The following is a 16,574-nucleotide window of genomic DNA, read 5'->3' as shown; positions in this document are numbered from 1 at the left end:
GGTGGGGTGGGGGGGAGGAGATTCTGATCCAGGAAGAAACCAGGAAGGACCACACCTACTAGGTCACTGAAAAATAACTACCCCCTACCCCAACTCCAAACTCTACCACTGAGATGAATCTGACTCACAGCGACCCTACAGGACAGGGTAGAACTGCCCCTGTGCGTTTCTGAGACTGTTGCTCTTTAAGGGAGTAGAAAGCCCCACCTGTCTGGTGGTTCTGAACTGCTAACCTTGCAACTCACAATGCTACCAGGGCACAGATGCCACACAAGGCCCTCCTGGACTGGAGAGACCAGAAACCAGCAGAGTAGAGGGGTGGAGAGTGGAGGGCGGGGTGGGGGTGGGTGAGTCAGGAGAGCAGCATGCTGAATGTATCTATAGAAACACGGGGACATTGTTAATGTCAGTGGCCTCCCAGTGTCTGTCCTTCATCTGCTTCTTCTTCCTGGACTCATGGCCCAAGTTCACACCCACCGGACCACCTGTGCCGAGGATCTGCCTCGGGGTCCTGGGCCGGAAGCAGGAGATGGCAGGTGCTCCCGGAATGGCACAGGCTCAGCCTCACCTGACCACATCCTTGAAGGTCCGCCGATGGTCTTTGTCCAGCCACAGTGTCAGCAGCTTCTGGTCCTGGCTCTGGATCCGGATGTTGGCTGTCCGGAAGGTGTTTGTCACTGTCTGCAATGGACAGACAGCACGTGTGAAGGCCATGTACGCAGCAGATGGTGCTGCTTGAGGGTCACCTTCACCCCTCACCTGGTCCTGCCAATACCCCCTCCCTTGAAGCTGCATGTTTCCCCGATCAGGACCTAGGGTGGCAGGCTCTCTACCTACAAGGGAGCCTGGGCAGTGACGACCCTGCAGAAACTGTGTCTGAGCAGCCTTTATCCCTGGTCTCTCATCACCCCAGTCCTCCTCCAAAGCTGGTGGCCTATTTGTGAGCCCACTCACTCACTGCCATCAACTGGATTCTGAGTCATGGTGACCCTGTAGGGCCAGGGAGAACTGACCCCTCCCCCCTGTGGCTTTCTGAGACTGTAAATCTCTACGGGAGTAGAAAGCCTCGTCTTTGAAGAACTGACCTTGATATTAGCAGTCCAGTGGGTAACTACCGTGTGGGCCCGGTCCGGACCAGGCAGCCCCTTGCACCAGCTTCTCAAGAACACAAGAACCTGCTGAACTTCGTAATCTTTGCCTCCAGCCTTTCACAGAGCTTCTCTCCCTGGGCAGGGCTCACACCGCCCCTCTCCCTAGCATTCCGGGAAGCAAGTTTGCAAAGAACAAGATGCTTTGCCAACAGGTCATCTCCAGACCCGAAACTTGCAACCCCAGCCGAAACCTGCTAACGCGGCACAAGAAACCTTCCTTCCCCTTCTCAGCCCCGATGCCCTTCGCGCATACCTTTATATCTCCTGCTGCCCTGTGCCAGGCACGGCTTCCCTGACCTAACTCGTTGGGTGGCGGCACTCGTCCAGGAGTCTTCCCTCGCTATCCTTCCGACTCCTGACTGAGCCTTGTCTCCTTCTGTGCCTCGGTCTGCAACCTTTCAGCTACGATGCTCTCTGTCAAGAATTACGGCCTCAGAAACGCACAGGGCAGTGTCCTAGCGTGCCTCTGGGAGTCGGAATAGACTCAACGGCAAAGAGTTGGACTTTGGAGTCTCACAGGAGGAGGGGACGGTCAGCACGCTGATTCCCTCCTGTTCTCCGTTGGTGCCTTCCTGACCTCCACACCCCAAGGTCCAAATGTTATTGCTCCAGTTTTATTTCCCTTGACTCTCTAAATCTCCTGCCAAGGTCATACACCCGTTGACCTTGAAACTCACGAAGACCAGTGATATAGTTAGTTTATTGTGTCGACCTGGCCGATACACACATGTGGGGTTAATTGAAGGGTGGAGAGATACATGGCTTGGTGAGCTTCGCCTTTCTTGTCTTTCCTTTTTTTTTTTTTTTTGAGCCTCGCCTTTCTAGTTCTCGGGTCTCTTGCTTTGTGATGGTCGGACCAGGGTGCAGCTGCCTTAGCCAGTTCCCTGCTTCAGCTGGCAAGGCTCACTTCCTGCAAGACATCCCCTAGGAGAAGCCACATGGACCTACCGCGATGCAGCCCTGGGTGCTGGAGCAGCCGTGTGGAGAGCCCTGCCAGCGCTGAGATGCTTACACACTCACTGATTCGGCTTTCCTCCTGCAGTCAGTGTCATAGTGTGTGTTTTGTGAGATAGAGGAAGACTTTGTGGATTGGTGTTGAACATATGAGTTAATGTTGGACTTGTGGGCTTGGGCAGCACTGGGTTGGGATGTTTTCTTGATGTGCACTTACCCTTTATAGAAAACTCTCTCTTAGACACGAGTTTCTGTGGATTTGTTTCTCTAAAGTACCCAGACTCACACAACCAGCCACAGTGCCCTTGCTCATGCTGTTGTCCAGCTCACTGTGAACTTAGTGTTTATCCACTTATCTGTCTGGACAGACCATTCATGCTGACCTGTCTGGGTGTCAAGAGGAAAACGCAGGCGCAGTGTGGTGAGTTATTTAGGGCTCTTCTAGGTGTGTGTGTGTGTGTGTGTGTGTGTGTGTGTGTATTTCCCACCTACTCTTCGCTGACAGGTCTGGATAAGAAGGTATGGAAAGGTACTGACTGTGATATGATTCAGCTGTGAGTGACGGCCATCCGGCTGGGTGTGAAGTGACCCATCTCCGAAGCAGGAGGGGGGATTTTACTGCCAGCAAGTGTCACGAGTGGAGTGTGTCCTCTGGACCCAACACAAGGAGGCTCCTTGATCCAGGAGACAGCTGTGACCCCAGAGGACGGACAAAGGAACAGCAGAAGCAGGAGCCAGAGAGGTGGACTTCCCAGGTCACAAAGCAGGCACAGCTGAGTGCTTGTGAGCAGGAGGCCTCTGGGCACTTAACTGGGGGATCTGGGTTTGCTGACCTCAGAGCTGGAGCTGAGGGACCTCAGGCTGAGGCTGACAGCAGGGTAGCATGTCCTTTAGGCACTTATTGGCAGCCCAGAAGGAGCTTTGTAATGTTGCCTGAGCAGAGCAGAGGCCAGGCAAAAGGTTGAGGACCAGAAAGAAGCTTGCTTGGGATGATGGCAGGGAAGACACTGTTCTGACTGGATAACTCTATCCTGAGCATTTCTCACCTGGGTTGTAACCTGTTGACTTCCTTAATAAACTCCACTGCCCTTGTGGGCAGCAGTCCGATGCCTACCTACCCCATAGTGCCCTGTGGGAAGGTATATTTCAACTCAGTGCTGTAGGTCTCTGAGACCATCAGCGCTCCCCAGCAGTAGACAACTTGCCTCAGAAAAAGGGCGTGTGGTTCAGGGATGAGCGCTTCTTGAGGAGGGAGGATGGATTAGACACTCGACATCTAGTGAGCGCCCACTATGTCAGCGATGACGTTGAGTGCTGGGGTGACGGGGATGAAGGAGATGTGGCCCTGAGCTCAGGGAGCTGGCAGCGCCTTGACATCTAACAATCAGATTGCAGACGCCACTAGGCACCAGACACCACAGTGACTGCTGGGGATAATGGGTGAAGAAGAAGTGGGCCCTGAGCTCATGTCATATTAACATAGAAAGACCCTGTTATCCCTAGTGTTGCAAAGGACTCGTGGCTGTGCCCCAGGGGTTCTGTGGGAGCCCAAAGCTTGGGGTCCCTAGCTCAGAGGGGGGTGGGGAATGTGGAAGGAAGAAAGAATCGTGGGAAAGATCTCCCAGGGCCACGACACCTGCATTTCATCTTGAAGGGTGGGGAGGAGGTAGGCACAGAAAGTGGAGAAGAAGGGAGGATTGATGGCAGGTGGAGCGAACCGCATGAACCAAGGCCCGGAGGAACCAGAAAACCCAGTCGCTGGAGTGAACCCCTGTGCCAGAGGAGACCTGTGCTCTGTTGGGCTTTCAGGAGCAGATGTTTTGGGGGAGTCGGTCACCAGGACTTTCTTTTGAGGTGCCCCTGGGTGGACTTGGAACCTCTGAGTGGCTTGCAACCTGTAGCCTTTCGGTTCGTGGCCGAGTATGTGAACTACCTGCAGCCTCTGGGGACTCCCCTGGAACCACGAGCACTTGCACACACCCTGGGGTGAAAAGGCCGGCTGGCAGTGGCTGGAGAAGACAGGATCCAGGCTGTGCCCCACCGAGAGACCCCCTGCTATCGTACCACGGAGACTGGGGGATGGCACAGGGGGTTCTAGTCCAAAGTGACTGGTCAGAGGCCTGTTGGAAAAGATCCCGTGGGCAGAAGTGTGCAACATGGACGCAAGCAGACTAGGAGGGGTATCAGGGATCAGATCAGCTGGGAGGTGATTGTATCTCTTCAGAAAAGAGAGTGACTGACGATGGACGAGGGTCTGAACCCTGGGTGGCCAGCCCATCCCGACTTGCCCGGCAAGTTCCAATGCCCGTTTCAGCATTGAAAATCCCATGTCTCAGAAGCCCCTTATTCCCAGGATCAGTCCGGGCTGGCCAACCTAGCTGGAGCAGAAGGACAGAGAGGTGGGACGGATCAACCCAGCAGAGCACGGGACATTGAAAAGAGGAGGCAGATGATCCCCAGATGTCTGGTGGAAAACCCAACCAGACACACCGCCTCGGAGCCTAGGTCGACTCGGAGTGACCCCTTAGGACAGAGTGGAACTGCCCCTGTGCGTTTCTGAGACCGTCACTGTCTCCAGGAGTAGAAAGCCCTGTCTTTCTCCCGCGGAGTCAGCTGGTGGGTTTGAACTGCTGACCATGCAGAGTGCAGCACGCTGCCACCACGACGGCAGAGACCATGATTCTATCCGCCAGGCTACAAAATGAACACGCTGAAAAGACGCATGGCATTAAAGGAGCAATAAAACCACCGACGTGACGGAGGAGCATCGTGATGTAAAAGGCACACCCACCACGGAGCAAAGCCCAATCCGGTCCTCACAGAGACAATGTCCGCTCAGGGTCCGCCCCTCTCTGCCCCATCTGTGTGTCATGGCGAGCTGCACTCGCAGGGATTTCAGGGGCCGAGGTTTGGGAGGCAGATTGCCAGGCCTTTCCTCGGAGGCACTCCTGGGTGGATTTGTACCGCCAAACTTTGGGGTAGCAGCTAAGCCCTGAGCTGAGCATGTCATTTCCGTTGGTCCTAAAGCACCTTCCCCTCCCTGCTCCTTGGAGTCAGGAAGGGGCTCTGGTGGTGCAGTGGTTACAAGCTGGGTTGCTAACTGCATGGTCAGCAGTTCAAAACCGCCAGCCGCTCCATGGGAGAAAGATGAGCTTTCTACTCCGATAAACAGTTATAGTCTCAGAAAACCCACAGGGACAAGTTTACCCTGTCCTGTGAGCTGGAATCAACTCGATGATCTTGGTGTTCGGAAGTATTTTATAATCAGAGTGACAAGAAAGAGTTCTTCATGGATGGATGAACCTTGAAAACACCACCCTGAGCAAAATAAGTTTGTCACCAAAGGACAATACAGTATGATCTCACTCCTACGAAGTACGCCAATGTAAAGCCCCAACGGAGCTGATTTCAACTCACAGATGCTACCTGTTGGGCTTCTGAGACTATAAAGCTTTCCTAGAGCAGAAAACCCCATCTTTCTCTCGCGGAGAGCCCACGGAAGCTAGGGCAGAACTGCCCATGTGGGTTTCCAAGACTGAGTCTTCAGGGAAGTCATAGAAAGCCTCGTCTTTGTCCCACAGAGCTGCTGGTGGTTTTGAACTGCTGACCTGTGTTTAGCAGATCCATGTGCTACCGCTACACCACCAAAGTGTCTTGGAACAAATAGATAGAAACCAAAAAATTAATGATAACCAGGAGTGGGAGGAAAGGAGAGGGAGAATGTTTCCTGGGGGTGACAAACGTCTGTCAATATGTCCAGTAGTAATTGGACAAAGTGTTTTGGTGAGTATATTTCCACCAAAATAAAAGAAAGAAATAAAATATGTTCATCGTAGGAAGTTTTTTTCTCTCCTTCTCTGCCTTACTCATTCTGAATCATCAGTCCTCTGTAGGGCAGAGCAGAACTGCCCCTGGGGGTTTCCAAGTCTGTAAATCTGTGTGGAAGCAGAAAGCCTCATCTTTCTCCAGCAAAGGGCTTGGTGGGTTTGAACAACTGACCTTGATGTTAGCAGCCCTAAGTGCTACAACGCCCCAACCTAAAAAACTCACTGCCATAGAGTCCATTGTGATTCGTAATGACCCCAAGAGGACAGTAGGACTCCCCCTGGGGGTTTCTGAGAGCTGTTCCGGGAGTCCAAAGCCTCTTCTTCCTCTTGAGGAACAGCTGGTCACTTCGAACTGCTGACCTTGTGGTTGGTAGCCCAGTTCGTAGCCACTGCAACAGAAGGACTCCTTGTTTCTCACTTAGTGGTACGTAAAATAGTGGTACGTAAAAATGTTTCTCATTCATTGATATTTGAAAAAGAATCAGACATCATGTCATGTCCAATATTGGGGTTGGGCAAATGATGCCAGAGGCAGAAGTCACCAGAGAAGCAATTGGCAGGTTGTGCAGCAGCAAAACATGAAACTATTTCAGGTGAAAAAAAATCAAAAACACCAAACTGGGCAAGTCGTTTCTAAAATAAATGACAAATGAGGGATAAACATTCTTGCATTATGAAATAAGGCACCATACCATTAAGAAAGGACAAGAATGAACACAGGAAACACAGCGGAAAATACAGAAGGTATCCACAAATTCAAGAAATTATTATTCAGCTTCACTCACTGGTACTCAAAAAAGGGTACAGTGGAATAACAAAAATATTGACAATCAAATTTGTCAAGGTGTGATGTGAAAATGTGTTAACTTACCACTCTTGAACGCTACTGCGAAAGCAGAACTTGTTAAGAGAATTTCGGGGCAGGGCGGAGTGGGATGTTGGCAAAAGTATCCACAGCCCTAAAATACACATGCTTTCTGAACGATTCACCTTCTAGGCATTTTTTATAAAACCCATAACCATGCTTCTTATGCAAACATTTATCCCTTAAGATGTTCTTTACAGTGTTGCCTATAATAGTGAAGGAGGACAACTTAACTGAACTACAAGAGATCCATGAAAGAATCCTCAAGATAGACGAGGTCACTGTGTAGTACACAAGGTCAGCAGTTCAAAACCCCCAGCTGCTCCAGGAGAGAAAGACGGGGGATTTCTACTCTTATTAACAGTTACAGTCTCACCAACTCGCAGGGGCAGGTCTACCCTGTCCTATGGGGTCGCTATGAGTTGGCAGCAAGTTTATGTAATAAATAGTTCATGCAATATATTGAATGATATACAACCTATTTAATGACCCACAGAAGTGTTCATAGTAAGTACATTTATGTGTAAGAACACCAAGTTAGAGACCAGTAGGTACCATAGCTATCAGTTATGTAAAAATGTATTTTTAAAAGGCTGGATGTTAACCCTCCAAATGCCAGCAGTCATCCTTTCCAGGGGATGGGACTTGGGAAGGAATGGGCTTCTTGTACTCCCTTGTATTTCCCCCAAATCTGTAAGGTGAAGAAATTGTGAACAATATCCACATACCAACAACAAAAAATAATTCCCCCCAACTCACTGCTCTGGAGTCAATTCTAACTCCTAGAGGGTTGAGCAGAACTGCCCTCGTGAGTGTCCAGGACTGTAACTATTCACAGGAACAGAAAACTCCGCTTTCCCCCCCCAGGGTGGCTGGTGGTTTCAAAGTACCAGCCTTGTGGATCCACAGCCCAGTGCATAACCACTACACCGCCAGGACTCCTAGCCACGCAGCACACAGACCAATAACGCAAGGACTCAAAGATGACAGGTGGTCTTGGCAGTATGTGACCTGGGCTGTCGGGAGACGGTAGTGGAGGGAAGAGTTATTGGTAAGGGGTTGGAAACTCTTCTGGAAGTATTTTTCACAAGCTTCGCTGAGAAGCAAAGACGGGAGATGAAGTCATCGCTAGAGAGAGATTTCTACCGCCCATCTGTCGGTGTGTTGTACTGGGTGGCTTACGTGCTGCTGTGGAATCAAGGTCACTGGCATTTCAAACACCAGCAGGGCCACCCAGGGTGGACAGGTTTCGACAGAGCTTCAGACTAAGGTAACTTAGGCACGGAGGACTTGTGATGGTCTTCTGAAAAGAAGCCAACGAAAACACTAGGGACAATAAGAGAATTTTTGGCCGATCGAGTGATGGAAGATGAGCCCCCTCGAAGGCACCCAAAAGAGTCTATGACAACACGGACCAGCCGGGGGCTGTGCAGATGGAGCAGGGCTGGGCAAGCAGGTGCCAGTCTGTGGGGGGAAGTCAGATGCACAGGCATTCCCCCACCCTGAGGGTGATCAGTTGCCAAACTGCAGTGAGCCCTGCTCCCTGCCTCTGGGGACAATGGACAGGCTCCTGTAGGCGGAGTTTACACCCTACTGATAATGGTTCCTATGGAGACCCAGGGAACAGGTCAAGGTTGAGCTCTTGCATCTGGGGTCCACCCATCTTGTCACATGTGTACCCCAGTCCCTCCTTTTCCTGTTGCCTTGTATGTCCCTGGACCACTCCCTCATTACTGTGTAACCTATGGTGTAACCCCTTCCTGTGACGTATGTCTTTACCTGTAATTAGTGGGCATGCATGCCCCCAAAAGGTATATAGGCCTGGGTCAGCAATATAGATCTCTCTCTGGCTCCCCTCTCTTCCCCCTCTCCTCTCCTGTCCTCTCTCCCTTGTTCCCTTGCCCTCCTTCCCTTCCCCCTCTCTCCCTCCACGTGGACCTCCAAGCGGGACTGAGGTGAGCAATGCTACTATGTAATGTGTCTGACTACATTATTGTATCTCTCATGCTCTCGATGACTTTAATATAATACTTATATATCTCAACCGTACAATTGTGCTTACTGAACCCATGGGAAGTAGCAGCAGGTGGGGCTGGCCCCCCCCCCTACCCACCTTATAAATTAATAATACACCAGTCTGTGGTCCTGGGGGTTTGCCTTAGTCCAACAATAACAGGCAGGCATTTGTGATGTGGCAGTGGTTTTTGAAGGGCAGAAAAGGGTGGAGAAGAGCCCAGAGGGGAGGGAAGGTGAAAGGGCTTTGAATGATGCTGGAGACCCAGTTGGTGGGTGGAGCCATGCATCGCTATGGTCTTCATATAAATGGGTTTCTCCCAGAAGCAGTCAACACTGGGCAAACCAACTGAACTGGTGGTACTAGAGCATCTGCTTAGTGGTCCTCCAACCCAACCCAAACCCACGGCCATCGAGTCAATTCGGACTCAGAGCGACCCTCTAGGACAAAGTAGGACTGCCCCTTTGGGTTTCTGAGACTGTCCATTGACACAGGAGTGGAAAGTCTTCTCTTTCTGGTGGCTTGGACCTACTGACCTCCCGGTTAGCAGCCCAACACGTAACCCACTATGCCACCCGGGCTCTGCTTGGTGGATGGTACACGGGAATCAGGAATTTCGGTGAGAACATGATTCAGGTGTCCGCATGGGGATCCAAGACCAAGTTGAGTAGGGAGGTGAAGTCCAGAGAAGCCATCAGAAAGGGAGCAAAAATGATGGGTCTTTGACCAGGAAGTATCAATAAGGTAAGGCGGAGAGGGCGGTAGTAGGGGCGATGAGGTTGAAAGAGCTGGTTTGATTGGCCAAAGGTTGGGCGTGCTCCGCTGTCTGGATGCTGGCTGGTTGAGGAGGGTAAGAGCAGGTGCCCTATGCAACCACTGGCTATGCCTTGGGTCCTCTGCTAAACACTCAGCTGGCGGAGGGCAGGGCCCTACCCCTCGAGCCCCTTACCCAGCTAGCTGGCGTTCAATACTTCAACCAGCCAGTTCGGCACGCAGACCCATTCTGATCGGAAGACCCATTTCCACAGTGAAGTCTCAAGACGGCTCAGAACGTGTTCCTCCTTCTCTGGACCCTCCTTCTCTGTGGGTTCCCCGCCACCTACCCTGCTTACGCATCCACGTTCCCACCGACTGGCTCTCCTTTCTTCTTCTACCCAGGACTCACCGAGAAGGCCCTTCCTGCTAAGTTGGACGATTTGACCACCTCGGTCACGCTGGCATTCAGGCACGTGTGGTCTGTCGCGGGAGCAGCAGTGCGGGGCGGGTGGGTGGGTCCTGATAGGGGGCAGAGAAGATGGTGTAGGGGAGGAGGTTTGAATGGGCCTTCTGGGAAGCAAGGAAGTTGGAGGTGCTAGGCCCTAAGAAGGCCTCCATGCAGGCCTTTTGACACCTTCACCACCATCTCCACCCTGTCCCCACACCCTGCTTAGCCCTTCCCCCAGATGGCACCTTGACCAGCTTCCAGGTCACCCCTCTTCCTGGTGAACCCACCAAGCATTGGTATCTTCAAGCAGAACAACCCTCCCCGGCCTAAATCCCCACCCACCGCCCTCTCCTCACCTCCGCCTGCACCCATTTTTCAAGGGAAGAAAGTTCTGTTGACCTTCCTCATAGCAAGTGGACATACTAACAGGGTAAAGAACACCTAGTGCAGGGTTTTGTGCACAACAAAAGCACCGAGGGAGGTGAGAAGGGGTTAGACCCCACAGGCTGAGAGGGTTTCCCTGGCCTCTTTGTGGTGAACAGTGTTCAAAAACTGGTCTTGTGTGAAGCTTCCCTGGCCCATGGAAGAGGCTTCTTGCCAGTTCCTGCCTCTGAGGAGGGTTCTGGTACCGAAATACCAGTTCTTCTAGAATTTGGGGATGGAAAACGTGGGGGTGGGACATGAGTCGGAGTTGGGTTGGCCAGGCAGTGTCAGAGTCTTGTGAAAGAGAGAGACAAAAGACAGTTTTAGAAATGGAAGCTAACATTTGGTAATTTACTCAAGAAAACCAAACCACATAGGACTCCAGACCTGCCGCCGTCAGTGGGTTTTGTGGGGTGGAGTGGAACAGCAAGGCTGTCCCTCTTCACAGGAGCAGGGAGCCTCGCCTTTCCCCCGGGGAGTGGCTTGTGGGTTCGAACTGCTGACTCTGTAGTTACCAGCTCACTACGTACATAACCCACTACGCCGCCAAGGCGTCCCTGTAGTGGACTCTCTACATATAAGTGTACGCTCTCCATGTTAGAAAGGAAGAAACAGAGAGGTCACAAGTAACCTGCCCACTGTCACACAGATAATAATTGGCAAGGCTTGGATTTGAACCCTGAGGAGCCCTGGTGGCATAGTGGTTAAGCATTGAGCTTTTAACCTCAAGGTCAAGGTCAATGAAATCACCAGCTGTTCTGTGGGAGAAAGAGGAGGCTTTCTACTCCTGGAAACCCACAGGGGCAGTTCCACCTTGTCCTATAGGGTCGCCATGCATCAGAATTGACTTGATGCCAGTGTGTTTTTCGCATTTGTTTCGCTTTTGTCTTGTTTTGTTTAGTAATATAGCTCTAGATTCTGCTCCACTGACCCACCGCTCTATCAATACCCCTGGCTGATGAGTTATTTCCAAAATGGCAACTCTCCCTTATGGTCATAGATGTACCAGTAAAAATCGCTTGTCGTAGTGTTTCATCTCATCCACAAGTTCCTCTCACCTGCTCAGGAGGTGATGCAATGGAGCGCTACTCCTCGAGTTTTGCCTTTGGGCCAAATGTAGTGTCATCTAGGAGCGATGGGCCACACATCCATTGCAGACAGAGAGGTGGCACTGGTGTGGCACTAGCAAAGCTCCCCACACCCACCCGGGGTTTCAGAAGCAGCAGTGATCACTTCTAGTTGGACTGGAAGGGCTGGGTGAGAGATGGCTTCCCAGCACGGTTGAGGTGTATGCTCCTTATCTACTTCTTCTGGAAGATTCCAAATAGAGCCATTTTGGAATGCATGTGTGTGTAGGGGTAGAAAATAGCACTTCGTTGATTCAGCAAAAGTTTACCGGGTAGCTCAATGTTTACTGAGAGGACTGAGGGCTGGACAAGACAGGGCCCTCTTTGGGTGGACCAAGCACCTTGGGCAGCCTCCCTTCAGAGAGCTGGACTCACAGAGGGGGCAGGGAGGCGCCAGGGTGAGAGGCATGACATCCAGTGTGACACGGCCCATTGTGCCCCGGCCCCGCCCTTTCTCACAGCATGTACAATAGTCTCTCTGCTGCAGTTTCCAGGAGGAAAAGTTGCTAAGACGAAGGGGCTTCAACAACATCCGTGGAAAAAATTCCGTCATCTTTTCACTCAACATTCCCAGGAATTCTGCGAAGGCCCTGGTCGTCATAAGACCTTTCTGATGGGGCTAAGGTGCCTCGCACACAGGGTGCATGTGGGCTGCAGGCTAGCACAGCATGACCTCCCGTAAATGCGCCCATTGGTTGCTACCCCAGGCGGCCAGCCTTTGCCGTGTTCCCAGAGAGCAGGGCTGACACACTGAGACCCCCAAAGCCGGGCCAGAGCTCGGATAGTGGGACCGGCGGCCATGCCTTCTGTGACCTGGACACCACCTGTCTCCTGAGAGGAAGGGACACAACAACATGTTCTAGATAAAATGCAATGGACGATACAGGTCCACGTGCACCCCCTTCCTCCACCGTCCACCTTTCAATGTGCATCTTCTCAGGCCTCTGGGACAGATCCTGCTCATAAGGCAGCCTCCTGACTGCCGATGTGTGTTATTAGAGAGGGGGCAGCCTGAGGACGGAGGCCTTATTTCTCCGGTGTCCACCCTGAGCCCAGCACTGGCCGGTGCTTGGCCTTGCTGGGTGATGGCAGTGATGGTGGAAGGCCTCCTTCCCCTGGTCCCTCACTCTCCTGTGACCTGACTCCCCGCCTACCTGCCTTCCTCCTCTGGTGCCCCCTCTCGCCCTGTGCTGTTTGCCTGGCTCCTCACCTTCAGTGTTGCTGGCCGGAATGGCCTTCAGGACCAGCTCTGTGGCCCGCAGGGTGACAGTGACCTCTCGTGCCCGGTGGCTGAGCAGGGCCTGGGGAGGGGGAGGCAGGGACAGACAGGGGTCCTCAGGACAAGCCCCTTATGCAGCCTCACATCAGCCACGTGCATTTCTCTCCCCTGCCTCCCACCCCCACCCCCATGAGTCTTCTCTGTTCCACTAAGGTGCACCCAGCCGAGGCAGACTTCCACTATCCAGAGCCCCGGACGGCCGAGCATCTCCAGCCTCCAAATCGAGACAACAGCCCCCCAGTGGAAGGCCTGCAAGCATATGACCAGCAGGTGAGGAAGATCTTTTTGAGCAGTGACCTTCTCTCTTGTCCCTTAACTCAGGTCACCTTCTTGTCTAGACCGAAGGTCATTCTTAGCCCACCCCTCCCTGCAAAACTCTCTGAAGACGGGGTGGGGCAGGTGCCACAAAAAGGGGGCCAGAAAGTTCCTTTGGCTCTGTCTGCCCGCCCCTGCTTCCAGCCAGTGGCACCTGCTGGCTACCGCCTGCCCCGACACCCACCTACCCTGTCTTGGGCACTCACCTTCTGGTAGCAGATGGAGAGTTCGGCGCCTTGGCCCTCGGCCACACCTCTCTTCTTGGCTGGACAACCATCTGAGAGCAGGTGCAAACAAAACAAGACCTTGGTGCTGGAGAGCCGATCCCCACGAGCCCATGTGTGTGTGTGTGTGTGTGTGTGTGTGTGTGTGTGTCTGTGCTCCACGGTTTAGAATGGCCTTTCTTGCCAGGCCTTTCTTCCGCACTACTGCTGGATGCCAGTCGCTGCCCTTTGGGTTTGCAGCCAAGCTCTTTAATCATTTTGTGCTGCCCTTGTTGTTAGGCGCCCTGGGGTCAGAGTACATCACACTCCTGTAAAGATTCACGTACGTGCGGTGGTTCGTGTGATGCAGTGCTGCTGAGTTTATGCCGCCCCCCCCCCCCCATAGGGCATCTGTCCACTAGACCAGCACTGCCCAGTCCAGGAATCGTTGCTGTGTCTGAGCCCATTGTTGTGCCCACTGTATCGGTCCAGTCCCTGGAGAGCCTACCACTTCTTCATTGGCCCTCTCTACTTTACGCAGCAGAAGCGTGCTTCTCCGGGTAACGGATCCAAAATACGGGGAGGTGTGGCAGTGCCATCATCTGGTGTCAATTTGAGAGGATTAAGAGTGAAGGGGTGGGGTTTTAGCCTGTCAATCAGGTCACAGCTTGATGACCTCACTTAGAGACATTATGGAGATACATAGCTTGCTGGAGGTGGAGCACGCAGATTCTCTGCTTGACATTCCTGTTGACAGGACACATGGAGCTATGCTGATAGAGCCAGAGCCCTGGAGCTGGAGGAGCCACGTGGAGACCCACGCCAGCACTGAGATGCTTCCACTGCTACTGCACACACAAGAGTTTCCACCCACTGGCCTGTGATCTTCCTGTATTCTGCATCACTGCAGGTGCTGCATGAATCTGAAGAGCAATGTATAGACTGGTATCGGGCACATGGGCCTATATCAGACATATGGACTTGATCTGGCCTGGGCTGGGATGTTTTCTTAATATACAATCACTCTTTGATATAAAGTTCTTTCTTACACACATGAGTGTCTCAACCTGTGGGTCGTGGCAACCCTTTCACAGGGGTCGCCTGATTCATCACAGTAGCAAAATGACAGTGATGAAGGAGCAAGGAAAATAATGTTATGGTTGGGGGTCACCGCCCCAAGAGGAGCTATCTGAAAGGGTCGTGGCCTGAGGAAGGTTGAGAACCGCTGGTCTATGGATTTGTGTCTCTAGTCTCCCCGGACTAACACAGGAGGCAGAGTCATCGAATCCTCATTTCTCAGGAGCTGCCTTTCTTCCAACACAGATCTGCTCGGTCTACTGGCAGTCCGTGGTAGATTTAATATTCCTCTCCACGACCACCCGTCCATCCCGGCTTCCCCACCTCCCCGGGGGCTGTAGCTGAGATGCTGGATTTTTGCGTTCTGCCTCTCTGAGTGGGAAGAAGCATTCAGCAGGGCCCTGCAGAGCCTGGGGCGAGCCGAGGACTCTCAGCAGCAGTGTGGGAGAGAGCAGGCATGATTGCGATCAGATGAGGTCTGGGCGGGGTGGGGCTTGGGTGAGGCAGAGTCCTGGTGAGCTTTGGGAGAGGGCAGCCAGGAGCTCACCTTTGGGGAATCTGGAGTCTTGGATCTTCGCCTTCAGTTCTGTGAGGAAGACATCCTCCGCAGGGTCCCGGCTCAGGTCACTGAAGAAGATCTGGGGAGAAGGAGTGGCTTGGAGAGCAGCCCCCTCAACCCCAGCCCCCACCCCGCCACCAGCTCAAAGGGGAAGACAGTGGCCCACATGGTGTTCCCCAACTATCCTCCGCTATTCGATCCTGAGCTGCATATAGTGGTTCCTGAATCGATCCATCGATCCATTGACATATGAATTGCTTATAAGTCGTCAAGTAAACTATGGACGAAGACCCAAACTACTGGTAGCCTCGACTGTCTAATGGGTGTGCGTGGGGGGAGGGGATGTGTGTGTATGTAGGGCGGGGCACAGAGGAGCCAAAGACAAAATTCACATCAAGGGAGGTGAGAAGATGTCTTGTTGGCAATGCTTCCAAAAACTGTCAAGGATGGCGCAGAACCTCGATGCGTTCTGCCCTGTTGGAAAGAGGGTTCCTGTGAGTTGCAAGGGACTCAGTGGCACCTAACAACAACAAACAAACAACAACAACAACAAACTAGGGCGGAGAACAGGGAGAATCATTCCGTCCCCGGATGGGACTTTGGAGACCTCTATTCTACAGCGCCTGGGTAAGGTGCTGTCCACTGGGTCCCAGAACTTGGACCCTGTCCCTACTGGAGGTGGAGCCTGAGGGGGTCCATAGAAGGAAGCCCGGGTGGAGGAGTGTGCCGGCCACTTCCAGGCACTTGCAACAAGAAAGTGACCGGGGTCACGAGAAGCGAGCCAGTCTTCAGGCACAGCAGGAAGAAGATATTCATGCTGCTTCTAAGAGAGGCCCTTTCTGTCTGTATCAGCAGAGAAGCACTGGGCGGTCCTTTAAAAGCCAAATTCTGTTCAGCCACTATGAAACCAAATGTGAATAGAATGCATTTGACGCAGCACTCCCTGTACTCGGCAGAGACCCCAAAGAAGCCAAGGACAAACCACGCGGCACATCCATGCTTATCGCAGCACTATCCACAATACCAAAAAGAGAGAATCACCTATCGTGCCCGTGTGTGGAGGAATGGATCAACGGACTCTGGTGCATACATACAATGGAATACTATGCATCTCTGGAGAAGCCCTGGTGCTGTAGGGGTTATGTGTTGGGCTGTGATCTGCAAGGTTGGCAGTTCGAAACCACCAGCCGCTCCTTGGGAGAAAGATGGGCTTTCTACTCTTGTAAACAGTTACAGGCTCTGAAACCCCAAGGGGCAGGTCTACTGTGTCCTACAGGGTGGCTGTGGGTGGTCATCAACCGAGTGTCATTGAGCGCAGGAGGCACGCATCTCTGAAAAGCACTGATGAAACGGTCCAGCACGCCACCACCTGGATGGATCTGGAAGACGCAATGCTCAACAAAGTCAATCTTATAAAGAAAACGATTGCATAAAACCACGGAAAGGAAGTGGTGTTAACAAACCCAGGGACAAGGAAACAACAAGTGATCCAAATTGGTGATGAGGTGGGTGTGGGAGGCCTGGTAGGGCATGATCAAGGGTAATGTAACAAAGAGGAATTGCTGAAACCCTGGTG

At 52.5% G+C, this 16,574-nt stretch overlaps 1 protein-coding gene across 1 annotated transcript in view; it reads right to left on the bottom strand.

Moving 5' to 3' along the window:
• Positions 1-16,574, bottom strand: part of PIK3R6 (phosphoinositide-3-kinase regulatory subunit 6) — a 44,672-nt gene that overhangs the window by 894 nt on the left and 27,204 nt on the right. The window contains exons 10-14 of the mRNA XM_013007335.3: positions 14,987-15,077; positions 13,366-13,436; positions 12,776-12,866; positions 9,977-10,092; positions 569-681 (exon numbers count right to left, since the gene is read on the bottom strand). Coding sequence (XP_012862789.3) covers positions 569-681; positions 9,977-10,092; positions 12,776-12,866; positions 13,366-13,436; positions 14,987-15,077 — 482 coding nt within the window. The remainder of the gene's footprint in view (positions 1-568; positions 682-9,976; positions 10,093-12,775; positions 12,867-13,365; positions 13,437-14,986; positions 15,078-16,574) is intronic.

The sequence above is a fragment of the Echinops telfairi genome, unplaced genomic scaffold (genome assembly GCF_000313985.2).
Source record: "Echinops telfairi isolate 266 unplaced genomic scaffold, ASM31398v2 ScPeMD7_2010;HRSCAF=2546, whole genome shotgun sequence".
Taxonomy (NCBI): domain Eukaryota; kingdom Metazoa; phylum Chordata; class Mammalia; order Afrosoricida; family Tenrecidae; genus Echinops; species Echinops telfairi.
Note: the sequence above shows the minus strand (reverse complement) of the source record. Positions and strands in the feature narration are given on the sequence as shown.